The sequence below is a fragment of the Scomber japonicus genome, chromosome 1, assembly GCF_027409825.1.
Source record: "Scomber japonicus isolate fScoJap1 chromosome 1, fScoJap1.pri, whole genome shotgun sequence".
NCBI lineage: Eukaryota > Metazoa > Chordata > Actinopteri > Scombriformes > Scombridae > Scomber > Scomber japonicus.
In genome coordinates this window covers 30,933,185-30,946,014 of record NC_070578.1, presented here as the reverse complement: position 1 = coordinate 30,946,014, position 12,830 = coordinate 30,933,185, and the positions used below count along the sequence as shown (strand labels likewise).

The 12,830-nt window shown below is 39.4% G+C and overlaps 1 protein-coding gene across 1 annotated transcript in view; it reads right to left on the bottom strand.

Annotated features, from left to right (window-relative positions):
• Window positions 1-1,072: 1,072 nt before the first annotated feature.
• trip4 (thyroid hormone receptor interactor 4) overlaps window positions 1,073-12,830 on the bottom strand; it is a 74,207-nt gene continuing 62,449 nt past the window's right edge. The window contains exon 13 of the mRNA XM_053317383.1: window positions 1,073-1,644. Coding sequence (XP_053173358.1) covers window positions 1,580-1,644 — 65 coding nt within the window. The 3' untranslated portion in view covers window positions 1,073-1,579. The remainder of the gene's footprint in view (window positions 1,645-12,830) is intronic.

The window sequence follows — 12,830 nt, the reverse complement described above, 5'->3', positions numbered from 1 at the left end:
CATTGCACTGGCAGAATAGCAACAAGAACCTGTCACAACAACTCTCAAAGCAGAGGAAAGACTTAATGAAGTCAGAAACCTAGTGTGTGCTTGAATGTAAATTTACATAAATTACTTCAGGGCTTCTAGTTTATGCATGTTACATTTCTAAAGAGGTTGAAGTCCTACTGACAATTTGACATCTGTTTATTTTTAAAAGGAGGTGCAGATGCTGTCATGGTAAACTTATCATTTTCAAAACGCAGGCTTGACCCACATCTTATGATCCATACCAAACAATTGTTGATGATTAAATACCTGAGACACAACATATCAGTGTGTGAATGTAGCTTTCCAGATGGCATTGTTTAGTTACAGATCAAAAAGTAGATGCTGCAATGCTTTTACACTGGAGATTCAATACAAGTAAACAGTGAGAAAAATCTTGAGTAATCCTGCAGGATTTCTTGTGTTTATAAGATAACTTAAGTTAATACGACACATGTTGTATAATCATAACGAGACATCCTTTGATTAAGAGTGGAATTAATGGCTGAGGGGGCAAATACTTACCACCAGTACTATCTATGGAGAAACGAAGAGTACAACCACCCCTACAGTGAGTCACAACATCATAATCCATTTAAAGAAAAAGTTTTCACCCTTTTAATATAAAAATTGTGCAGCTTTGGAGCTGTTTGAAACGCTTATAATGATGAGCAGGGAGCACAGACACAGGTCGGATAACTCATGACGCCTACACTGTGTTTAGATTAAAAATATCCATTATTCAATAAATCCTCAAGGGGTTTTCTTTAATGTGGGCATGTTGCTTCAGGTACAGGAGAGCAGATGAAATACCATCCAAAAAGTCCAGGTTAAATAATCAGTCTGAAGGCTTATAAGAAGGAGGTTTATTCTTCTTTGAGGAATTTCCCCCTCCCTCTTAATGTGTGTGAGGTTAAAAACTGAATTATCACAGTTTTACATTTTATACAATACAAGCTACTGTACAAGGAATATGCACATGGGAAATTTTGAGCTAGGTTCAACTCATTTCATTGGCTGACCCTGCTTTTTTCTCCCGAAAGCCCTTTATGTCATTACTCCTGCTGCGGCAATGCAATTGTCTCATTGAATTTAATGAGACGGCTGAATTTTTACCGTTCTATGGCTGGTTTAAATGTGGCCTTATGTGTGGGATTGGTAATGACAGGCCTGCCTCTTGCGGGGAGGGGAGAGGGTCAGCTACTGTGACTGTGGTCGATAGGTTTTTGATTAGAAATGAAGCTAAAATATTTGCTTCCTTTGCTGTTGCGTAAGATGTTTCTAGGAATTTCTAACTGATCTTTTCTGCTTTGAGAAACCAGGAAATGAAAGATGACATCCTCATTAAAACATACTTTTATTATTTTCATTTTGACAACATTTTATTTGGAATTAGAGAAGTGCAAAAGCAAAAATACAACCATGTTTTATTTAGTATTGATTCTTGATAGAAGCCCAGCAGAGAAGGCAGCCAACTTTTCAACAGAAAAAAACATGATATGCTATTTCCTCTTGAACTGTGGTCAATCAGACAGTTTTTCCTCCTCTGATGTCACTCTGCAGCTGATGGGACCAGCCCCTTCTTGGCACCCTGATGGTAGTGACTCTCCAGCTTCCCTGTGAGAGAAGGGGGGGTGAAAGGGAAGGGTGGGAGGAGAGAGAAGAGGAAGGGATGAATCAAAACACCATCAAAGGGACAGAGTGACCTTTCTGAGAGCTCAAGGCCTGCTGATTAGAGGCGGCCTCGGGTAGACAGGGGAGGGAAAGAGAGACGCACAGAGAGACAAGCCAAGAGAGAGAGAGAGAGAGAGAGAGAGAGAGAGAAAGAAAGACGGTGAACTAAAAGGCCAATGAGACCCTTTATTCCATGGCTAAGAGAGATTACACTACAGCCTTTGTTGCTGGCAAAATAAGATGTCCTTTAATCTGATTATATAGAGGTATATATTCAGTATGATCCAGTGGTAACAAAGACCACTTCCTGTGATATACACGACATATGCTGTTAGTTAGAAAATACAGACAAATACTAAGCAACTAGTGAACGTACCTTATGCCTCAAGACATACATACAGCCCTACACTGTGAAACAGTCACACACATTATTAAAACTATCCGTAAGTAGAACTTTAAAGCCTCTCAGTTAAATTTGTGTCTCTAACTTCAGTTCATTGTGCAGTTTCAAATCAATAAAAGAGATCAACAAAAGCAGACTAATCTGGAGAAGTCCTTGTTTGTAACATAAAGATGGTGTCATCAGCGTAAAAACGGACGTAACAATGTTCAGTTGGGAAAGGAATATAATCAATGTACAGTAAATAATAAGGGGACTAATATTGTTCCTAGTGCCACATCATCTGGGGTCTACTCACCTGTGGAGAGTAGGAAATGTCAAAGTGCTGTCAGTAGTAACTAATACACATAGACTATTAAGCATGGGATGATATTAAAATGTCATGTAACGTTTACCCTGGCCAAAATAATTACAATTCATAAAGTTATACTGATCACAGATAGGACACCTGGTTTATTTTTACTGAAAAAAAATCAATCAAACAAACAATGACTGGAAAGATGTGGGCTCAGGGAATCAATGTAGGACTGTAGCTTAGCTAACTAAACAGTTTTTTAAAGTCCCCCATAAGGATATTCACAATTATCCCAATTTATGACTATCCTGATATGGAAAACACTACAATAAACTTGAATGTTTTCTTTTTATCCCAACACGCAATAAAATCGTTCATCCTCCCATCCCATTAAACTATACAGGCGTTTGTCAGTGTAGTCCATTGATATCTAAGTGAGGTGTATCTAAGGAATGTTATTGCCTGTGCATGTTTTTATTTATCTGCCAAGAATGTATCAGTCTAGAGTCTTAAGTTTATCTTTATTTATATTGTAGCTTAACAAGTTAACAGCACCTGCACAAACTTGCTGATTAGCAGCCTGCCGTTAACAACACATAAAACAGTAGCCTCCAATGAATTGCTGTGGTTATAATTTGTCGCTCGCTAACACACACGAACCTCAGATGAGGGATCTTTGGAGAGATGAAAACAGCTGAGAATTACAAAGAGGCATTTTTATCAAGTTGCTAGTTGCTATTTATAGAAATGGTTGTGCAGTAACTATGGTGTGTAAATAAAACCCTTGCAACCACTGACTAGAGTTGACCTCCTAATCTACTGCAACTAACTCCTTTCTCACCCAGTACAACTTTGCCATTATCAATCACGTTTCAAATTAGATGTCATTTACACAAGCTATGGTCTGTTTCTTTGTCCTTTTTTGTGCAGAACCACCTCTGCTGGGTTTTGATAACCTGTGCTGACCCTATCCTTAACTGCAAGGCAAATAATAAGCCAGTGTCTCTCTCTGCCTAACAGGCCTCCAGCTTGTCAAACTTTGGCATTAGCTTGGCTGTTTCCCCCACGGCTGAGGCAGGGGAAAAAATGATACAAGTGTGACAGGCAGGGGTGGTGGTTGTCACTTGTGCTTTCTTTTCATGTTGTCACGCTATGGCTGAACTCAGTGGGTAGTAGCAGCATAAACAAGGTGTTTAGGAGAAGTGCTGTTTGCTCACCATTTCCAAGCCTGTCTGAATGGCTGTCAGTGTCTGTCTGTTCTGCCAGGAGCAAGTGCTGCTTAGGTGTGGAAACACCTCTGGAATTTTTGGGTGAATGCTGCCAAAAGGTGATCCAAGATTACTTCAGTGAGAAATCTTCCATAACAGAAATGCATCATAGGTTAAAAAAGGACTTTTTCTTTTTTTTTGAAAAATTCAGCAGACACGTTCTAAGAGTAGCTACACTGTGGCGTGTATGTTAGGGGCAAATAAATATTAGATGTTAAGAGCCCGATAACTATATCATAAAATACAGAGATGGCAGCTGAACTCCAGAGAGCCACACAGTATGATGTCTCAGCATAAGTAGATCTTTTTTTCTGGAAAGTGTGCTAATGCTTCAACTCCACTAAAGCCGGCTCGGACTACAGGAGTTTTGGGACGATTCATCCCTAATTCACCATCTGGAGACAATCGAAGGAGAAATCTGGTTTAGGACCTTGGTCGGTACCAATGTTTGGCCCAGATGATATGCCAATGTGAGGGGTTTACAAATCCAAGGTTAGAACTCCAGAACTGTATACAGACTCATCAGAGCTGCCCCGATAATTTCAAACATGTTTAATATGTAGGAGTAAAAATCTAGATGATTACATTACTACGTTCCAAGTGGGACAACAATAGTCAATGACAGAGACATGTCTACATGGAGACGATGTTGCCAAGCAACTGTAAACATTCCTGCCCTGTCCTTGTCTCTTAACCTTGTATCCCCAACCATTTTTTATCCAGACTCGTTTAGCCTTCTGCTTTTGTTTTTTCTAACTGGAAAGGATTACTAAAGCAAGTTGTTGCACCATGTTAGTCTCCATTTTGTTTACATCTGGTTCCCAGTGAGATCACATGAGGTGGTGCATTGCATTGCTCCCTCTGGCACGATAATCTTAATAATATCCTGCAGTGTGTGATGTGAAATTATTTTCAAATCTTGTAGCGTGGGCATGTTTGAGATTAGAGAGAAGAACATCTGTGAAGTTTCTCTTGATGTGCGTGATGGAACCTGATTTCAAAATTGGTTAGGATTTTAAAACTCTTGTAGTCTGAGCCCGCTTTAACTCGTTCAGCCCCTTCTTGCTTCATTATGGGTGTTGTGCGAGTGAGAGCTGGAGTCAATATTCTGGAAAATCTGCCTTGGCAATTTTCCTCGTCAACACACAATGACATTTCAGTCAAATGTTGTGAATCAGCATAAATGAAAAACTGATTGCATAAGTCAAAACAAGCACTCATGCAACTAGCATTTAACTGTGTAGTAGGTGCTTATTTGCCAAAGGTCAAGGTCAGTCGAGTATGCCGATATAAAAATGCAAAGTGAACAAAGGCATTTTCTAAAAATACATGTGGCTAGTTGGATGAGGCATAGATCCGCTTACTTCACAGAATATAGTGTGAATTTCTCACAGGTAGTGAAATTGTGCATGTAAATGAGTTGATGCTACAAGATTGGCAATAAGAAGACCTCCCAGTTAGCCGGTGTCTTATGAGGCAAAAATGAATAAGAGCAAAGACAACAAACTATTTGCAATTATTGGTTTGATTTACAATCTCACTAAAAATACATAAATTGATGAACTGACCTCAAGTATATTGATTATCTACTGATTGATTTTTTTGATCACCTGGGAAAAGTGCAATGCAACAAGCTGTAAACATAACACTGACATACTATCACTTTTCCAAGTTGACATGGCTCATTTGTTCTCAAATTACACTGCTAGCAGACATGGAGCCACATTATCCTCTATTAAAAGTCAATGCCACTTGGTGCACAGTATGCAAAGTATGCAAAATATCCAATATTCTTTTGCTCTGGTTTGGTTTCCACCAACTCCTAATGGAAATATTTAGCTTTTTAGTCGCTAACTGCTTTTTTTGTTTGTTTTGGCTCTGGGTGGTTAGTGTGCTGTGGTTTTATCAGTGCTTTTTGCTGAAAGCAGCTGCCTGCTGCAGCTGAAAATAACTGTGATGAGAGGGGTGAGAGTGAACCAAAACAATAAAGTTGTGGGCTGTAAAACCAACACAATGAGGTGAAGGTCTCTGAACAGCTTTGCACATAGCATCAAGGAAATTGCAGAGTTGGGTGATCATTTTCTGTTTGTTTGTCACTACAATCAACAGCGTTCGAGTTTGTTAGAGTTCAAACATTGCTACTGAAAAATATTGATTGCAGTTGTTTTAAATGTTGTTGATCTCATCTTCTTTGTTTATATTATGAGAAATATCCTAAAAGTAGTGCACAAACCATATTTATCAACACCATATTACCTATCATATTATGTATTTATGGCACAGAAAATGGTATATGACACAAAGTAAATTGCAGTGATTATGCTCACTGTCGTAAAGAAACATGTCACCCAGCATGATGTTGCTCAGTCATGTGTTTTGGACAACAATGGAGCACAATGGCACAGAGAAATAATATGATTCAGGTTACACAGGCAGTACTTGTTAGTAAGATTAAATGTTTGTTGGGTTTGGTCTATTCAAGAGATCTGTTCAATCACATCTTCTTTCTTTATATGATTATAAACACGTTGAAATTAGTCAACAAACCATATTCATCAACATCATATAAAAATGATCAGGTCAAATTTAATGGTTTCCTTTTCCAAAAACCATTCAAATTTCAGTTCAGTCTCCTTTTTCGTTGATCATTTAATCACTGTAACTACTTTAATCCCTCTGTGCTTGTTTGTGAGTGTAGCCGAAGTAGAGTTAACTTGAATAACTGACGGTCATGTCAGTTCTGTCATCATAGCAACATGTACGCAGCTTATTTATGCTTTCATGCAAGAAGTTAAAAAGCACTTAGTGTCTTTACTTATGCTGGGAACTGTTGGAGACGTGTCCTTTAGGCGAACTTATTGAAATACATCCTTAAGTGAATCATGGAGAAATAAGGAGGATTTGTCCAACTGGCCTCTGTCGATCAAGGACAAATGCAACAACAACATGCAGTACAGTGAGTGGGCCTTGTTGTCACAACTGTCAAAGTGAGTATTCTCTGGTTGTATGAGCAAGTCAGAGTCATTATATTCTCCAGCAAAGTCATTCCAGCAATGTTACATATTACATATGTGAAAGCGACTTTTGTTAATGGCTCTGGAGCTGCTGAGCTGTTGCATTTCAGAGTAGGTGCTGAGGAGCTGAGAAAGCTGGAGGGAACGCAAGTAAAAAGAGGGGGGGAGGGAGGGAGGGAGGGAGGTTGGGTGATTGAGGGAGTGGGTGGAAAAAACAGAGACAGCAAAAATGAGACAGAAGGGATGAGGAGGAGAGGGAGGGGAGTGCAGGGAGAAAGGGTTACAGATAGCGGGAGAAGCAGACAGAGGGAGAAATAGAAAGGCTGGCCCATTGGTTGGCTGAGATAATTTCCCATTGATTGCTGCACTGTTTGGAGATTGCTGGAGAAAGGTTTATTGCCCACACGCTACAGCTGGGGAGGAGGCAATAAAATAAGCACAGGTTGTCTGCAGAGGGCTAGCTCTCCATCATCAACACTGTAAAACACCCTCCTGAACACATACACTCAGCCACACATATGCACTCCACTTGAATACTCTTCTTCCATATTCACTGCATGCATACTATTCCCATTACACATAATGGGAGAATACAGCTCATTGCTGATGGAAAGTGCACTCACATAATCCCTTGAAAATCCAGGGGCAGCAGTGCAAAGAGTATTTATTAGACTGAAATAGAGGTCCATTGACATCCTCCCTGACATCAATAACATGCAGGGCCATCAGCTTTCTTGCAATAATAATCACAGGAATAATTGGCTGGTTGCTGTTTCTCTTTCTGTGAGAGTAACAGCCTACGCACTAAAGAATGAAAAGGCTGGATTTTGTATTCTGTCCTTTTATTACACACCAGTCCCAATGCACCAAGATAATAAACCTAGAACAGCCATGCATATACACTTTAACCACATGTTTACACACCTTCTGATGACACACTTTGACAGGAGGAAATTATTTTATGCCTACAAATGATGACACAGAAAAGGAAAGTTAGAAGTGGAGCACCATTCGCTCTGATTGAATAGAACACCTTCAACAGTATCTGTTACATAGATTCCCACTGGGATCCCACAATAACTAATTCAGAGTCTTTCACAAGTATACTGCCTGGAGAGTAAAAAGAAGTTCAGAGCGAAAAAGGCTTCAACAGTCTAAACCTAAACTGCAGGATTTAATGGTTTGAATTCAAACTGTGTCCAAGAATAGACGAGGAGGGGAGGCAGAAGGCATGAAAATTATTTCCACAAGTGCATTTGACACATCTGCATTTCATAGGAAAGCTCAAATGAACTGATCAATCTTTTGTCCTTGTTTTTGGGTTCCAGTTGTTGAGGCTAAGACATGAATAACAGGGTTATTTTATGTTTGTGTTCCTGTCAACAAATTCCATGAAAAGACCAAAACCAACAATGTGCTAGTCTTTCAACACTTTCTGACTTCCCTGCTCTGTCTGTGCTGCTCAGCCCCGAGCATTTTTGTTCTTTTAAGAAATAAAAATCTTTAAAAACACTGATCACAAATGTATAGTTGCATTATTAAACAACACAAGAGTCTATAGCCACACTGACAGTGCTTTAAAGGATGTATCATAGCAGAAAAACAATGTCAGATGTTGAGCAGGTATCATTTTTAACATGTTTACCACCTATATTTAATGTATAAGCATGCTAACCTATGCTAATTAGCAACAAATATATAGTACAGATGAGGCTTATGGCAATGTCATAACGGTGCGTTACAATTGTAATCGGAAGTCAGAATTTCCAGTCGGAAATTTCAACTGCAACGCCCCCTGAAGTCGGATCTCCAACTTGGAAAGTCGGACATACCCCACCAGCCCTGACCTCAAGATCAATGATGGTAGCCCTGTGTATCAACAGTGTGAAAGTTGTAGTAATATCCTGTTTATTAGCAGTTTTTTCTTATTTGTGTTTGCTTAAATTAATTGCACACACAGCACCGTCTAGCTTCTATCTGTGGACATGTTGCTACACTGTTTGCAAAATGTGTTTTTATCAACTGGTATTGGCTATCAATAGCTAACCTGGTTAAAACTGGTTTTCTGACTTCTAAACTGGAACAATTCAAACTCGGGTGTACTCCGACTTCCAACTTCCAAGTTATATGGATGCATATATATATATTGCAGCATTAGTTTGGCAGGTATTTGGTCATTAAGCTAAGTGTTGGAAAAATTCAAAATATGGCCTGATGATGGCTCCATATGACATTTCAGGTGATAATTATTATAATTCATCCTGAAGTGGACATGAAGGTGTGTACCAAATTAATGGAAATCCATCAATTTGTTATGATATTTTATTCAAAACCACACACGTCAGCAAATGACAAGGGTCACCAAATTCATTAGGATTTATTCTCTGGGGTCCATGAATATGTGTATAAAATGACATGCCAGTTCCTCCAATAGTTGATATTTTAGTGTAGACCAAAGTGGTGGACCGCCTAACCGACTCCCACATATTTGGTCAGCTAGTGAGTATTTATGGTACCAAGATGGTTTATGGCCCAAATGAAACAGCAGTGCCTATGTTCATTGTTGTGAAGACGCATGCCACCCAATAGTACGTGGTTCAATCATGTGTTTTTCATAGTTTTTGGACAACAATAGGTCTCTGAGGCAAAAAGGAGTAATACGGATCAGGCTCCACAGGCAGTACTTGTTAGTAAGATCAATTCATTGTTGGTTTTGGTCTATTCATGGGATTTGTTGACAGTAAGAAAAAATATCAGCAGCACGTTAAAAGAATTTAGTGTACACATGCTCACAAAGCTTGCACCAGTCGATACAGATCAATGTTTCTGAGAAATCACATGAAACAGTTGTAGTTCCCATATTTCAGTAAGCACAATACTGCTCCAATGGTTTTTTTAAGATGAAGTGAAAGGCCTCCCAATTCATGATAAATCTAATAGGTTTTTAAAAAAGGTTTCATTCTGACTCCAGCTCAGCACACTGCCCTCCTATATTCTTTTTCTTATCTGTCCTCAGCTTAGTATACCTCCAGCTGAAGTCATTCTGCACGTGAAACCAAGCTGACAGCCTGGAGCACTGCAGGAAAGTGGATGTGTACAAAACCCTCGGTAACCAGGGGAGAGCAGCAAGAGAGGAGGGGGAAAAACTGCCTGGATTCCCATCTTGCTGTTAGTCACACCTAATTTACATTCCCTTCCTGTGCTGCCGAGCTGGTGAATTTACAAGTGGATAGAGAAGGTGCTGTTTGAGACTTGTGTTGGCATGCTGTTTGCAAGGGGTTAGGGAGAAGCATCAACCATGCTTCCCACTGCAGAGAAAACAGTCTCTCCCCATCTCTTGGTCTGTCCAAACCTCCCTGCCTGAAGCTGTTTTCACAGACACTGAGGGGCTGTAATGGCTGAGTGATTTCTCTCCGACCAACAGCGCACTGCTGAGACGGTTTAGTCACGCACATGACAGTTCGTCACAACTCACTAGAAAACCAGTGTCTGACAAGTCGAGGACAGCAAAGGTGCTGCTGGTTAGTGGGTGGATGTGTAACAGTCAGGACATCGTGATAGCTGGTTTATATTAGTGCCCAAAAAAATCCCAAACTAGAGCATAGATTGTACCTGCTACTGGATCATAATACAAGACTTTTTTTGACAGATTCTTTAAAAAAAAATTGTGGTTGAATGTGATATATTCTAGCAATACACCAACAGTTTGAATAAGTATCTGAGCACATGATATGATTTTGAATGTATAAGATTTTCAATAATCACTCGCAATTTAATTATTTCTTCTGGAAAAAAAACATGCCAGCTGTATTTGTCAAATGTATTTTACCAGTGACATTCACTAAGTGCTGCATTATATGCTTAAAATCCACCCACATCTCCCCAAGAAATGCAAATGGTTAGACATATTTTATTCCTCTCAAACATGTAATATTGAACATTAAATTCATTTAATGACTTGCTAATAGCTTTATAGCAACCTTGGTCATCTACAGTCAGCATCATTAGCATTTCAAGGTTTTTGTTATGGCAGAATAAATGGTAACTCCAGTGTGGTGGAAACAACTTTAAACAAGATTAACCGCATACTCTTTCTTTTTTTTTTTATAGCTGCCAAATTCAAAGGTTGGGAGACAGGTTGGTTGTTATGGTGAGGGTAGCTATTGGTACAAGACTTTAATAACCACAAACTGTATTATGTATCATTCAAAAACACAGTGAAGGTGAAGGGAGAGAGAGAGTGTCCTCGCTCTTGTTTGGAATTTGTTTCTTGATTTCAGTCTCACTCCTCCTGTATTTTCTCTGAAAGTACAGTGACTGAATCGCTGCCAGCACAGAGGCAATTGGTGCAGCTCAGCAATGGTGGTGAAAGTAAAAATGGGAAGAATTTGGAGAAAACAAATTGTGTTTGGAGCTCAGCCCATTTTCAGTCAAACACGTGCCTGGCTAGTTGCTGCAGAAAGCAAGCGTTACTGTCAAGATTGTCTGTTTTCAGAAAGTTACAAAATTGGGTGATTAAGAACTTTTTCACTGCCTCCAGACTGTCAGACGGGGACTTTGGTGGATAGATAAGCTTTACAGATTACAAAGTGGCGCTTCTATTTGGAGGGTCAGGAGGTCGAAACGAGATGAAGAACAGGAAAAACTTGAGTGGGCGTATCCTCAGCAACGTTCACTGACGTCTGGAGGGAGATAAAAACTTCACCTGCTCTGATGGCGCTGCTGATTGTCCAATAAAACAAGACTTTAGTTGTTCTGGTCCACTCTCAAATAAATATACAACTGATAAGCAGGTTTTGCTCTAAACAAACTATAACTGTATGCTCAGCAAATCCGAGCCAAACCAAAATGCAAATTCAAGCAGAAAGAAGTGGAGCCAAGGCGAAATGCTTAGTGTATAAAGCTGAGTATACTGTATAATGAACACATCCAGCTTAGTAAACCACAGAGCCAAGCAATACACAGATAGTGATTATTTGAAGGGAAAAATGCCTTTGGGCAGTAATCAATCTAATTGTGTGAGTATGGACAGAGAGTTAGACAATGGTGTCACATACTATACATATTGATTATACGCCCGGAGGCCATTCCGTGTGTAAAAATAAATACATCACCCTACATTAAATAAAACCGCGCTCAATCTGCCAAAACACGGCCATTACCGAGGCTACTGCGGAGCCTATGACAGCTGCAATTAAAATTTAAACATTTCTACCGGTCATATTATTTCTACAATACACAACACAAACTCAGTGCTGATTTCATGGCTCCTATCCATTGCCACTTGGCTCCAATGTCTGTCCCCTCCCTCTTTATTCACATTTACACTATACTTAGATGATAAATAACTTCCTCAAAAACTTGCTTTATTTCCTGTAGGGCCGAACAACAAGGAAAGCTCAGCCGAAGTGTGAACAGTTTCGATTCTGTCAGCCAAAGAAATGTTGGACATGAATGAACTTCTTGCAGTCACTGACTCTTAACAGCAGATCAGATATCCTGGTGAGTGTGAAATAAAAGTTTATTGCATCTATTCAAGCCTCAGGAAAGGAAATACTGTCTTCAAATAGTGAGGGAATATATGTTTCGAAATTTGCTGGGAGCTCAGTTGCATCATCTTCAAAAGTAATATTCTTTTTTTTTTAGTTTTTCTATTCATTGGCTCTCCAACCTGCCCGAAAGGCAAATGGCTAAGCAGTAAAAATATATTATCTAAATGTTTAAAACTTAGTAGCTGCTTGAGACTACTACACACAGTCAAAATGGGGCTTCTCTCAGCTATAATAAACAAAGGCGCTCACAGTCTCGATGTGTGTGGAGTTAAATAGAGCTAGTTAACACTGGCTGTAAACTGTTTGGTGGCACTAAGTGATTGTGAGTTTATGATTTTCAAGGTTTATTATTAAAGTGGTGTGTTATATTCCCTCTGTTTTCCATTTCAGCAACTTCAGGAGGTTAAGTAAGGGAAACATCAAATAGTTAGAAGAGCAGATTCTGACATGCTCACAGATTTTACAATTTTTGCTAAATTGTTGCTCACAAACTATTTCCTGTTGAATACAAATGAATGAGCAGATGGGTCTTCCTTCTGGATGCCATGTGTTACACGTCCTACTCTGTCACTGCACCATTGATGCCTGACCCTTCTTTTT